Genomic DNA, 13,301 nt, shown 5'->3' with positions numbered 1-13,301 from the left:
TTTTTTTTTTTTTTTTGAGACGGAGTCTCACTGTGTCTCCCAGGCTGGAGTGCAGTGGCGCGATCTCGGCTCACTGCAAGCTCCGCCTCCCAGGTTCACGCCATTCTCCTGCCTCAGCCTCCGAGTAGCTGGGACTACAGGCGCCCGCCACCACGCCCGGCTAGTTTTTTGTATTTTTAGTAGAGACGGGGTTTCACCATGTTAGCCAGGATGGTCTCGATCTCCTGACCTCGTGATCCACCCGCCTCGGCCTCCCAAAGTGCTGGGATTACAGGCTTGAGCCACCGCGCCCGGCCTTGTGTGCTGTAATTTCTTAAGCTGGGTCATGGGCATCCAAGTCCCTCTTATGCTATTCTCCATTAATTTTTTTGCATTGCTTCAACAAAGATTTATGAATACCTACTATGTGTCAGACATTGTGCTAAGGAAAAGCATTGAGTAAAAAAGTAAAATTCCTGCCTTCGTAGAGCTTAAATAGCTTACATTCTAGTAGGGTTAAGTAACAGATTAAAAAAAAATAATTTTATATATATATATATACACACACACACACACTACAGAAAAAATAAAGCAGTGAAAGTGGGACTGGGAGTGCTGGAGCAGGAGTTGTTATTCTAAACAGGGTAGTCAGGAGAGGTCTTTTTTTTTTTGAGATGGAGTCTAACACTGTTGCCCAGGCTGGAGCGCAGTGGTGCCATCTCAGCTCACTGCAACCTCTGCCTCCTGGGTTCAAGCAATTCTCCTGTCTCAGCCTCCTGAGTAGCTGGGACTACAGGCGCCCGCCACCACGCCTGGCTAATTTTTGTATTTTTAGTAGAGACAAGGGTTTCACCATATTGGCCAGGCTGGTCTTGAACTCCTAACCTTGTGATCTGCCCACCTCGGCCTCCCAAAGTGTTGGGATTACAGGCATGAGCCACTGCGCCCAGCCTGTTTTTTGTTTTTAAATAAAGAGACAGAGTCTGTTGCCCAGGCTGGAGTGTAGTGGGGCGATCATAGGTCACGATAGCTTCAAAACTCCTGGGCTCAAGTGATCCTCCCACTTCAGCCTCCTGAGTGGCTGTGACTGCAGACACACACCCAACATCCCTAGCTCAAGGAAAGGTGTTATGGGTAAGGTGACATGTTACCTTTATATTCTCATTCTATCTAAACACCAATGTTGCATGGGCACAGTGACTCACACCTGTAATCTCAGCATTTTGGGAAGCCGAGGCAGGCGGATCACCTGAGGTTGGGAGTTCAAGACCAGCCTGGCCAACATGGCGAAACCCCGTTTCTACTAAAAATACAAAAATTAGCTTGGTGTGGTGACGTGTGCCTGTAATCCCCAGATACTCGGGAGGCTGAGGCAGGAGAATCACTTGAACTCGGGAGGCAGAGGTTGCAGTGAGGCAAGATCACGCCACTGCACTGCAGCCTGGGCAACAGAGCGGGACTCCATCTTGATAAATAAACAAACAAAAACCAATGTTGATTATACTTTGTATTAAAACTTTATGGTTGGCTGGGTGCAGTGGCTCACTCCTGTAATTCCAGCGCTTTGGGAGGTAGAGGCAGGCAGATCACCTGAAGTCAGGAGTTCAAGACCAGCCTGGCCAAAATGGTGAAACCGCGTCTCTACCAAAAAATACAAAAATTATCTCGGTGTGGTGGCGCATGCCTGTAATCCCAGCTACATGGGAGGCTGAGGCAGGAGAATCACTTGAACCCAGGAGATGAAGGATGCAGTGAGCCAAGATCACACCATTGCACTTTAGCTTTGGCGACAGAGTAAGACCCTGTCTCAAAAAAAAAAAAAAAAAAAAAAAACAGCCAGCCAGGGTGGCTCACATCTGTAATCCCAGCACTTTAGGAGGTCGAGGCAGGTGGATCATGAGGTCAGGAGTTCAAGACCAGCCTGGTCAAGATGGTGAAACCCCGTCTCTATTAAAAAACTACAAAAATGAGCCGGGCACAGTGGCAGGTGCCTATAATTCCAGCTACCTGAGAGGCTGAGGCAGGAGAACTGCTTGAACCCAGACGGTGGAGGTTGCAGTGAGCCAGTATCATGCCACTGCACTCCAGCGTGGGTGACAGACTGAGACTCTATCAAAAAAAAAAAAAAAAAGAAAAGAAAGAAGCTGGGTGCGGTGGCTCACGCCTGTAATTCCAGCACTTTGGGAGGCTGAGATGGGTGGATCATGAGGTCAGGAGATCGAGACCACCCTGGCTAACAAGGTCCCCATTTCTACTAAAAATACAAAAAATTAGCCCGGTGTGGTGGCGGGCGCCTATAGTCTCAGCTACACGGGAGGCTGAGGCAGGAGAATGGCATGAACCCGGGAGGTGGAGGTTGCAGTGAGCCGAGATCGCACCACTGCACTGCAGCCTGGGCGACAAGGCAAGACTCCGTCTCAAAAAAAAAAAAAGAAATAAAGAAAAGAAAAGAAAGGAAAAGGCACATCAGACTCAGAGATGAAAGTGATTGAATCTACCAGCAATTAAGAAAAACCTCTTCTGGCTGGGCGCGGTGGCTCACGCCTGTAATCCCAGCACTTTGGGAGGCCGAGGCAGGTGGATCACAAGGTCAAGCAATCAAGACCATCCTGGCTAACACAGTGAAACCCCATCTCTACTAAAAATACAAAAAAATAGCCAGGCATGGTGGCAGACGCCTGTAGTCCCAGCTACTTGGGAGGCTGAGGCAGGAGAATGGCGTGAACCTGGGAGGCGGAGGTTGCAGTGAGCCGAGATCATGCCACTGCACTCCAGCCTGGGCAACAGAGAGAGACTCTGTCTTAAAAACAAAAAAGAAAGAAAGAAAGAAAAACCTCTTCAATCTGATCTATCAACAACCAAAGAAAATACACTTGAGCCACAGGCATGCCAGAAAAAAAGAGGCCACAGTGAAAGCCTAGAGAACTTTGCTTCCTTATTCTTTTTTTTTTTTTGAGACGGTGTCTCGCTCTGTCACCCAGGCTGGAGTGCGGTGGCGCGATCTCAGTTCACTGCAACCTCTGCCTCCCAGGTTCTAGCGATTCTCCTGTCTCAGCCTCCCGAGTAGCTAGGACTACAGGTGTGTGCCACCAGGCCCGGCTAATTTTTTGTATTTTTAGTAGAGATGGGGTATCAACATATTAGCCAGGATGATCTCGATCACCTGACCTCGTGATCCACCCACCTTGGCCTCCCAAAGTGCTGGAATTACAGGCATGAGCCACCGTGCCCGGTTCTCTTTGTTCTTTTTATACAACTAAACTATCTATATGTATTAATGATGAAATTCTGCCTTAAAATTCCAATCCATTTCAAGAGCAGAGGAAACCTAATCTGATTGTTCAGCTCTGCCCTACAAGGGGATACAGTTCTTAGGGACATGAAATGTAATCCCTAGCAGAGCTCTAAGAAATTGAGTCTGCATAGAAATCTGCTATGAGAAGCAGCTTCGGCGCAACATTTATTCTCAAAAACATGCTTAGAACACACTGCCATAGTGCCTTTCCCACCTTTTGGGGAGGTCTGTCTAGTTAGTTACTAACACTAGTAATACTGTAACTCTGAAGGGGAGAGAAATGAGGACTGTCACAACAGAAATGATTACGTTAAGCAGTGGCTCACACCTGTATTCCCAGTACTTTGTGAGGCTGAGGTGAGAGGATATGTTGAGCCCAGTAGTTTGAGACCAGCCTGGGCAACACAGACCCCATTCTATTAAAAAGAAGAAAAACTTGTTTTTTTTTTTTTTTGTTTTGCTGTCACCCAAGTTGGAGTGCAGTGGCATGATTTCGGCTCACTGCAACCTCCGCCTCCCAGTTCAAACAATTCTCCTGCCTCAGTTTCCTGAGTAGCTGGGACTACAGGCACGACCCATCATGCCCAGCTAATTTTTGTAAAAAAGAAGAAAAACTTTACAAAACAATTAAATGAGTCCTAAAATGACTCCATATCCCCAAACTTCTTCCCTGCATCATTTCTCCTCCACAATTAGACCTTCGGAGAATACCCTCAGAAAGGAGAATGTGCTTTCTGTGTAATGTATATGAGTATGCAATGAGAAGACAGAGTGGGGTAGGAGGAGGAGTTATTTACCTGCAGTTTATCCTCATGATTTGTATGAGTGTTAGAGAGATGCCTGAATTCCTGAGTCAGGCGGAAACAGTGCTTTACATGTTCTGGAGATACAAAGTCTTCTGCTACTTTTATGCAACTGTATAGATTGTGAACCTGCGAGGGGCAAAGTGCAGAGGGTAAATATCAGACATTAGAGATTCAATAATATATGGAAAACGTCCATGATATAGTTAAAAAAACCCTTAAGAAATACGTATAATATTTCTATTTTTATAACAACACAGAAAAGCTGTAAGTGCAAATGTATAAATAAAAACAATGGCCAGGTGCAATGGCTCATGCCTGTAATCCCAGCACTTTGGGAGGCCGAGGCAGGTTGATTGCTTGAGCTTAGGAGTTCAAGACCAGCCTAGGCAACATGGTGAAACCCAGTCTCTACCACAAAAAAAAAAAAAAAAAGGAAAAAAAAAATACATAAAAACATTAGTATTTGCACAGAAAATGCTCTGGAAAAATATACACCAACTGTTAACAGTAGGCTACCTCTGAGGAAAGCAACTAAATTGGGAAAGTAGGATAAGGGGATTGATAAGAAGAGTATGCTACAAGTAGCTGAGCTAGGACTTGTCACTTTTTCTTTAATAGCTTGCATTGTTTTAAATTTTTTTTTTTTTTTGAGACCGAGTTTTGCTCTTGTTGCCCAGGCTGGAGTGCAATGGCGCGATCTTGGCTCACTGCAACCTCCACCTCCTGGGTTCAAGTGATTCTCCTGCCTCAGCCTCCTGAGTAGCTGGGATTATAGGCATGTGCCACCACGCCTGGCTAATTTTGTATTTTTAGTAGAGATGGGGTTTCACCATGTTGGTCAGGCTGGTCTTGAACTCCCGACCTCAGGTGATCTGCCTGCCTCGGCCTCCCAAAGTGCTGGGATTACGGGCGTGAGCCACTGTGCCCAGCCCTGTTTAAAAATTTTTAAATGAGCCTTAACGTTACAAGGAAGAAAATAAAAGCATAAAATAAATTGCAGCATAAGAGAAATCAGTCTGATCTAGCTACTTAAATCTCTTGGTAGATTAGCAAGAAAGACAGAAATAAGAAGCCCATGGAACTGTCCAGCCCAGCCCCCAAGCAGGAACCCACCTGGTGTGGGGCTCCAGCAGGTATGAAAACAGCATCACCTAGGAACTGCACGATAGCCCAGCCTTGCACACCATACTCCTCGTAGAGTCGCTTACGGAGGGTCTGGTCCAGGTACCAACTTTGGTCATGAATTGGGTCATGATCAGGGGGGTTCTCTTGGCCTTGTTCTTCTCCAACCTGAAGCCACAATCAAATCCAAAGATGGGAAAATTAAACATTATTGACAGTATAAATCCAACTTGCTGTAGCAATGTCCTAAGATGGGGTGGGGATGGCAAAACTTTATTCTAGTCAACATCCTCTAGGTATGGATTCAGGCCTTTGGGCTTTGCCACCAGAGATACCATGGCCAATACGTCTTTAATGTCAAGGGACTCTACATGAGAAACCCTAGATAGGGTGTCTCAGCATCCAGACCCTTGATATGTGAGCTGGGAGCACAGCCCACCCAGGCACATACCTTTCGGAGCAGCTCCCGGATCTTCTCTGCATCCTTGGCTGCATAGATGTGCCATAAAGCACCTGGCTTCTCTTTTCCATCATGAATCCTCTGCTTTGTCACCTCATCAGCATCTCCCTCATCAATTGTCTTGAGTACCTCTGAAAAGGGCAAAATGACATTTTCAATGTAGTCAGCCATTTCAGTACCACTGAGTGAAACGAAATGTCCAGTTCAAACAAACTGAGTTTTTACTCTTCTCCATCTCTGGAATAATGTAATGCAGAATCAAAGAACCAAAATTCATACCAGTCTAAGCTCCCTACACACAGAACAACATTAAACCTTCCTTACTTATTAGAGATTCAGCATTTTTGGAGGTATAATTTCCCCTTAACACGTACTTTTTGCTTAAACTGTGTAGTCATATCTTATGTTTAACTTGCAGGTTATTTTCCGCTACAAGTATATGGAGTCTATATATGTTCTCAAGACCCCTTCAAACACTAGGATTCTGAATTGAAGTCCACAGAGCATAAAGCATCACTGGCAAGTGAAGAGGGTTGGCTTCTAATGCTTGTCTATTATAATGACCTAAAAAACACCATCATGAATGTTGCAGGTGTGCAGAATCCAAGGCAAATGTAGGCTGGGCATGGTGGCTCATGTCTATAATCCCAGCACTTTGAGAGGCTGAGGTGGGCGGATCACCTGAGGTTGGGAGTTCGAGTCCAGCCTGGCCAACATGGTGAAACCCCGTCTCTACTAAAAATACAAAAATTAGCCGAGTGTGGTGGCACATGCCTGTAATCCCAGCTACTTGGGAGGCTGAGGCCTGAGAATTGCTTGAACCCAGGAGGCGGAGGTTGCAAAAAAAAGAAAAGAAAAGAAGAGAAAAAAAAAAGCAAATGTAAAGCCAGGCACAGTGGCCTTGCCTGTAGGCCCAGTTACTTGGGAGGCTGAGGTGGGAGGAATGCTGGAGCCCAGGAGTTTGAAGCCAGTCTGAGCAACATAGTGAGACTCTATCTCAAAAAAAAAAAAAAAAAAAGAAACTATCCCTGAACCTTGAGATTTTGAGTTACTTATTTTCTTTTAAAAAAGTATCCCTTTTTTCGAAATTTCCATAATGAACATGTATTAATTTTAACACTAAGATGGCAGGAATTATAAATGCAGCAAAATATCACTTTTGTGCTTCATTTTCATGAAGGTCCTGGCTTTATCATCTGTCACTCCACAGCTGACCTTCATTTCTCTTTGTGAGGCTACAAAGTAGAAAAGGGTAGCATTTCTAGAAAGAGACTCTAGTCAAAGATATGCAAAGTGGTATTCTTCTCTACTAGAACCTCCCCCTTTACCTAGCAACATCCACTGGGCCACTTCCCATTAGGCCTGGAAGAAACAAGAAAAAGCCACTAGGGGAATAAGAAAAGAAAAAAGAAGCCAGGTGCAGTGGCTGACGCCTGTAATCCCAGCACTTTAGGCAGGCAGATAACCTGAGGTCAGGAGTTTGAGACCAGCCTGGCCAACATGGCAAAACCCATCCATACTAAAAATACAAAAATTAGCCGGGTGTGGTGGCAGGCGCTTGTAATCCCAGGAGGCTGACGCAGGAGAACTGCTTGAACCCGGGAGGCAGTGGAGGTTGCAGTGAGCCAAGATTGCGCCATTGCACTCTAGCCTGGGGGATAGAGTGAGGCGAGACTCAGCCTCCAAAAAAAAAAAAAAGAAAAAAGAAAAAGGAAAAAGGAAAAGCCACTGGCCCTAAGAATGAAAACACCCAACACTGTATTCCCAAGACAAAGCCTCACTATCCTGAAGCAGCAGATTCTAGAAAGCATACCTTCATCATGAGCACCCTCCCCGATGGGAATCCCAACATACACCATCACATTAACAGCATCAGACACATCTAAATGAAGATTTGTTGTACCAACTCTTCTATCTTCTGCTGTTATCAACCCTGAAGGAGAAAGAAAAATATGCAAGGTGAAGGGCCAATATTTGGAAGAATCCACATCAACGCTACATCTGAAAACATGCTCAAGGGTGTTCTTAAATGAGTAAAATTAGGAGAGTGAAGTCTATTTGTTTATGAAGAAATCACTTTCATCTTTTTTATACTGTTTTAATACTGATTTCTCATTGACGCTGGCCACAGAACAAATCTACCTCCAAAAAACGATCTCTCCATGAAAAACAAAACAGATACGGGCATTAGGCATATTCAGATAAAGCTGAGCTTTCACTGTGATTTAGGTCATCACTGGCCTTCACAAAGCACTGGCTGGGTAGCATGGCACCCAGACCTCTTCATTATTATTTTGTCAAGTCTCTTAGACTCAAGAATATGGCTCCTTAGGTAGAGTTTTTTGACATGAAACTTCCTCACTACTGGAGACATGTAAGTTTATGGTTTGGGCACACATGGATGTTATGAAAACCAGTATGACAAAAGCAAACATATTCAAGACTATCTTGGATACTATTCACTTCTCTAGCACTTGCCTGCAATCATCTCTATACCTGACATTGACCACAGATCTCCCTCTATAGTTGAAATAAGAACAACAGTCCCCCAAAAGAGCAATTTTAGCCTCTCCCTCATACCATAGGCGTTGTACATCTTGGGACCCAGATCAGGCCTTACAAAGTAGCTAGGTAGCCTAGAGGCCAGATTGAGCCTGCCATCTCGTTTGGTATATTCTGGCAGAGGAAGGTTCTCCATCAGATCTTCAAACCTATAAAAGTGCAGGAAAGATGACTTAGCTTGTTATAGGGGAAGAAAGCCAATAGACAAAGTTCACTTTTCTGTGACTACTCTGTGATGGCTTCTGAAGATGACACCACCACAGGTCACTAACCTGGTTGGCATCATGTCTCGAAAATCTTCCCCAGGAGGCCAGTCCTTGAGTTTGAGCACCATTGGCTGCCCATCTTCTGACCGTAGTCGTTCTGGAAGACAGAGAGTACTCCCACAAACATCTGCTGGTTTGGCTGGTGTCCGATTTTCAACAGTGACTAAGTTTTAGGAGACTAACCTCTTTTTTTTTTTTTTGAGACAGTCTTGCTCTGTCACCCGGGCTGGAGTACAGTGGCACGATCTTGGCTCACTGCAACCTCCGCCTCCCGGTTTCAAGCGATTCTCCCTGCCTCAGCCTCCTGAGTAGCTGGGATTACAGGCGACCACCACCACGCCCAGTTAATTTTTGTATTTTTAGTAGAGACGGGGTTTTGCCATGTTGGCCAGGCTGGTCTCGAACTCCTGACCTCAGATGATCCGCCTGCCTTGGCCTCCCAAAGTGCTGGGATTACAGGCATAAGGCACTGTGCCCGGCCTAGGAGACTAACCTTTTATTTCAGACTTGTAAACCCCTATAATGGACTAGGTGGGCTTTGTTTTCCTCACTCACTACTTCAGTGTGTGTCTTATTTTTCCATCTTACAGGGATTCTATCCCCCTTTCTCAGAGTAAAGTGCTCTGCACAGCTCATGGAATCACATGATTAAGTCCAGGCATGCTCTGAGAGTCATGCGATTGCCATGTAAGCTACAGAGTTGGTACCAGGGCAGAATGTTCCCCTACCAAGTGGGTATAATTTGGATTTATTTATTTATTTATTTATTTATGAGACAGAGTCTCACTCCATCACCCAGGCTGGAGTGCAGTGGTGCCACCTTGGCTCATTGCAACCTCTGCCTCCTGGGTTCAAGTGATTCTCCGGCCTCAGCTTCCTGAGTAGCTGGGTTTATAGGCACACACCATGCCTGGCTAATTTTTGTATTTTTAGTAGAGACGGGGTTTCGCTAAGTTGGCCAGGCTGGTCTTGAACTCCTGATCCCAAGTGATCCACGCCTCAGCCTCCAAAAGGACTGAAATTAAAGGAGCGAGTGACCATGCCCGGCTGTCTGTTTTTAATTTAATTTAATTTTATTTTATTTTTTGAGACGGAGTCTTGCTCTGTCGCCCAGGCTGGAGTGCAGTGGCTGGATCTCAGCTCACTGCAAGCTCTGCCTCCCGGGTTCACGCCATTCTCCTGCCTCAGCCTCCCAAGTAGCTGGGACTACAGGCGCCCGTCACCTTGCCCGGCTAGTTTTTTGTATTTTTTAGTAGAGATGGGGTTTCACCGTGTCAGCCAGGATGGTCTCGATCTCCTGACCTCGTGATCCACCCGTCTCGGCCTCCCAAAGTGCTGGGATTACAGGCTTGAGCCACCGCGCCCGGCCTGTTTTTAATTTTTAATTAATTTTTTCAAGTCCCTATTATGCCCCAGAATATAATTTATTATTCAAGGGCAGAGCTGGGCATATAGATGCTTATTTTCCAGTCTGCTATTACTGAACTAGATATGAAAGCTACTTACTGCATATGATCTCAAAACCATCCCAGAAATCCCGAACTTTCACATCGGAAATTATAGCACAGTTCCTGCAGTTCACCAAGTCTACATCCTGGTCTCCAAATTCCTGGCTAAAGGCTTCTGGCTTCCAGAGCTCAGACTTGAGCTTTTTATGTACCCCCGAAACCAGCACTGGCTGTGGAAACAAAAATATCCCAATCAGAGCAATCCAGGAAAAACTTCCAGCTTTAGGGCTGAGACAGAATAGGAGGGTTTCCTGAGGAGGGCCTCCTCTTCTCCAGGAAGCTCTACTGTTCTTTCCCAGTTGTATAATCCATGGATTTCCACATGTCAACTAAAGTGAAAGGAAATGCTTCTACTCCATCGTTATGCTTAGTTCTCACCCTGGGGAAATCACTTTTGTTGCCCTAATACCTACCACTGTTTTGAGGTGAGAGGACAAAAAGCTGACAAGTGCAACTTTGTACTTTGTGAACACTGCCTCATATTGAAAATGACAATGCCATGAGCTCCCCTTCCTCAAGCACCTGCTCAAGTTTTTAAAGTTGGGAGTGTTATCACACTATTAAAAAACTTGTGTGGCCTTAAAACATTTACCTAGAAAAGTACTACCTACCTCCAACCCCTCCTCTGCCCCATCTTAAAATCACACTTCTCTAAAGGTGTCATCAATGCCAGATCACCACCTAACAGACATTTCGACTGCCTTTTTAAGAACACAGAACCATACAGCTTAGAAACAAGAGGATGCAAAGTGCGTTTTTAGTAATCTCCTTGCTTTTATTTATTTATTATTTATTTTTGAGGTGGAATCTTGCTCTGTCGTCCAGGCTGGAATGTAGTGGCATGATCTTGGCTCACTGCACCCTCTGCCTCCCAGGTAAAGTGATTCTCCTGCCTCACCCTCCCAAGCAGCTGGGATTACAGGCGCCCACCACCATGCCCAGCTAGTTCTTTATATTTTTAGTAGAGACAGGATTTCACTATGTTGGCCAAGCTAGTCTTAAACTCCTGACCTCAGATGATGTGCCTGCCTTGGCCTCCCAAAGTGCTGAGATTACAGGCTTGAGCCACTGTGCCTGACCATCTCCTTGCTTTTAAAAACCCAAAACAACTCGAAGTTGCAAGGCTATTACAATAACCTAACTATGTCTAAATCTCCCTGGCAAAAAGAGAGACCTGGAATTGTCTAGGTGGCTGTGGTAGGCAGGCAGATAGTTGGCCCTTGGAACGACTTATTCTTGCTTACCTGACCTTGCTTCCAACACTCCCGGAAGATCTTCCAGTTGTTTTTGTTGCTGGGGTCATGGAGACACAGAAGCCTCCCATCACAAAGCCAGGAGTGAGAAGTATGGGGATCTAGCACATTTAACCCCATCACCATCTCCTTCACTTCCTTCTGGGTATCAGTCAAGTTGCAGGCCCGCTTTGAAGCATCTGAGGTTTTCTTATTTTCTACCACTGAAGCAATGATGTGGTCAAGAAAGTTGGGTAGGCTGGCCTTGCTCTTCACTCCCTGTCAGACACAAATCCATCAGGTAACGGCATTCAAAAAACTGTCTCACAATTGTATTCACAAGGAGTTCTGACCTATCTGATTAAATTCTACAAAAGTTATTAAAATGTCTTTTACAACTGGAAGGGGGATAATAAGTCAACACCTTAAATTCTTTTATCCTTCATATTTTACCTTAACATTTAGGAAAGAAAAGTATAACAGATCCCTTCTGCCTCGAGAGATCTGAGACCTAAGAAATACCTTTGGCATCAGCCATTCAGTATACAAAGCACATATGCATGCAGACTACAGGGATCATCAAATGCTGTAACTGAGTAGAATAAGGTCACTTAGTTTGAGGGTTCTAAATTTTTCCTAACCAGCATGCCCAAGGGATACAATACTTCAATTCAGTAACTGAAGTGACTTATCAAGGCAGTGGTTTTCTACCAGGGAGTACCTCAATGATGGGTGTAGCAGAGTGTCCAAGAGTAACTGTACATTCTGAAAGCAGTCTCCTACTCTCCATTTTTTCCTCACTACTATCCCACTGAGAATCACTCACCTGTTTCAGTTGATGGGAAAGCTCAGGCCCAGAGATGAAAGTGACATACCTAAGGTCACAGAACTGAAGGTGGGGAAGCTTTTATAAACTGGATAATCCTATGCTTACAGTATTACTAATCCCTATCTCTATAAAGTATGTATAATTATGTAACATCATGGGAGAATTAGAAAAAGAACTGGTGGTATAATGAGCAAGTATACATGAAACAGTACCCAAAGTAATTGTTTTGTTTGCTTTTAAAAAGTTACTTATCCAGGCCAGGCATGGTGGCTCACGCCTGTTAATCCCAGCACTTTGGGAGGCCAAGGCGGGTGGATTACCTGAGGTCAGGAGTTCAAGACCAGCCTGGCCAACATGATGAAACCCTATCTCTACTAAAAATACAAAAATTAGCCCGGTGTGGTGGCACATGCCTGTAGTCCTAGCTACTCGCTTGGGAGGGAGGCTAAGGCAGGAGAATTGCTTGAACCTGAGAGGCAGAGGTTGCAGTGAGCTGAGATCATGCCACAGCACTCCAGCTTGGGCAACAGAGTGAGACTGTGTCTCAAAAAAACAAAACAAAACAAAAAACAGTTACTTATCCAAAAGAGAAACAAATAACCCAAATTGTATAGAGGGCTCAGTCACCCACAATTCATCACGTTTCAGGCATTAGTCATAAAACAAAATAAGAAACATGTTTATGTATTCACTTGAAATGATCTGCAGGACATATAAACTAAAAATCAGAAAAGCAAGGTGTAGAACATTTGCATGAAAGGGGAAAAACATACATACGAATTATCATATCTCGAGAAACACTGGAGACTTCTAGAAAGGGAAACAGGTGGCTGGGAGGCAAGGGTGCAAAGGAAACTTTTCACTCGAAACCTTTTTTATTTTATTTATTTATTTATTTTTTTGAGATGGATCTCCCTCTGTCGCCTAGGCTGGAGTGCAGTGGTGCGATCTTGGCTCACTGCAACTTCCACCTCCCAGGTTCAGGCGATTCTCTTGCCTCAGCCTCCCGAGTAGCTGGGATTACAAGCATGTGCAATCATGCCTGGCTAATTTTTGTAGTTTTTCAGTAGAGACAGGATTTCACCACATTGGTCAGGTTAGTCTTGAACTCCTGACCTCAAGTGATCTGTCCACCTCAGCCTCCCAAAGTGCTGGGATTATAGGTGTGAGACACCGTGCCCAGCCTCTTTTCTATCTTTCAGATATTGTACCTTGTTAATTAATTCATTCAATAAATGCTTA

The 13,301-nt window shown here is 44.8% G+C and overlaps 1 protein-coding gene across 2 annotated transcripts in view; it reads right to left on the bottom strand.

The window, feature by feature from the left end:
- KDM3B (lysine demethylase 3B) overlaps positions 1-13,301 on the bottom strand; it is an 86,618-nt gene that overhangs the window by 2,559 nt on the left and 70,758 nt on the right. For both annotated transcript variants that reach the window (XM_025386961.1, XM_025386962.1), the window contains exons 16-23: positions 11,243-11,509; positions 9,997-10,168; positions 8,497-8,587; positions 8,243-8,373; positions 7,476-7,595; positions 5,654-5,793; positions 5,194-5,370; positions 4,072-4,206 (exon numbers count right to left, since the gene is read on the bottom strand). In XM_025386961.1, coding sequence (XP_025242746.1) covers positions 4,072-4,206; positions 5,194-5,370; positions 5,654-5,793; positions 7,476-7,595; positions 8,243-8,373; positions 8,497-8,587; positions 9,997-10,168; positions 11,243-11,509 — 1,233 coding nt within the window. The remainder of the gene's footprint in view (positions 1-4,071; positions 4,207-5,193; positions 5,371-5,653; positions 5,794-7,475; positions 7,596-8,242; positions 8,374-8,496; positions 8,588-9,996; positions 10,169-11,242; positions 11,510-13,301) is intronic.

The sequence above is a fragment of the Theropithecus gelada genome, chromosome 6 (assembly GCF_003255815.1).
Source record: "Theropithecus gelada isolate Dixy chromosome 6, Tgel_1.0, whole genome shotgun sequence".
NCBI classification, from domain to species: domain Eukaryota; kingdom Metazoa; phylum Chordata; class Mammalia; order Primates; family Cercopithecidae; genus Theropithecus; species Theropithecus gelada.
Note: the sequence above shows the minus strand (reverse complement) of the source record. Positions and strands in the feature narration are given on the sequence as shown.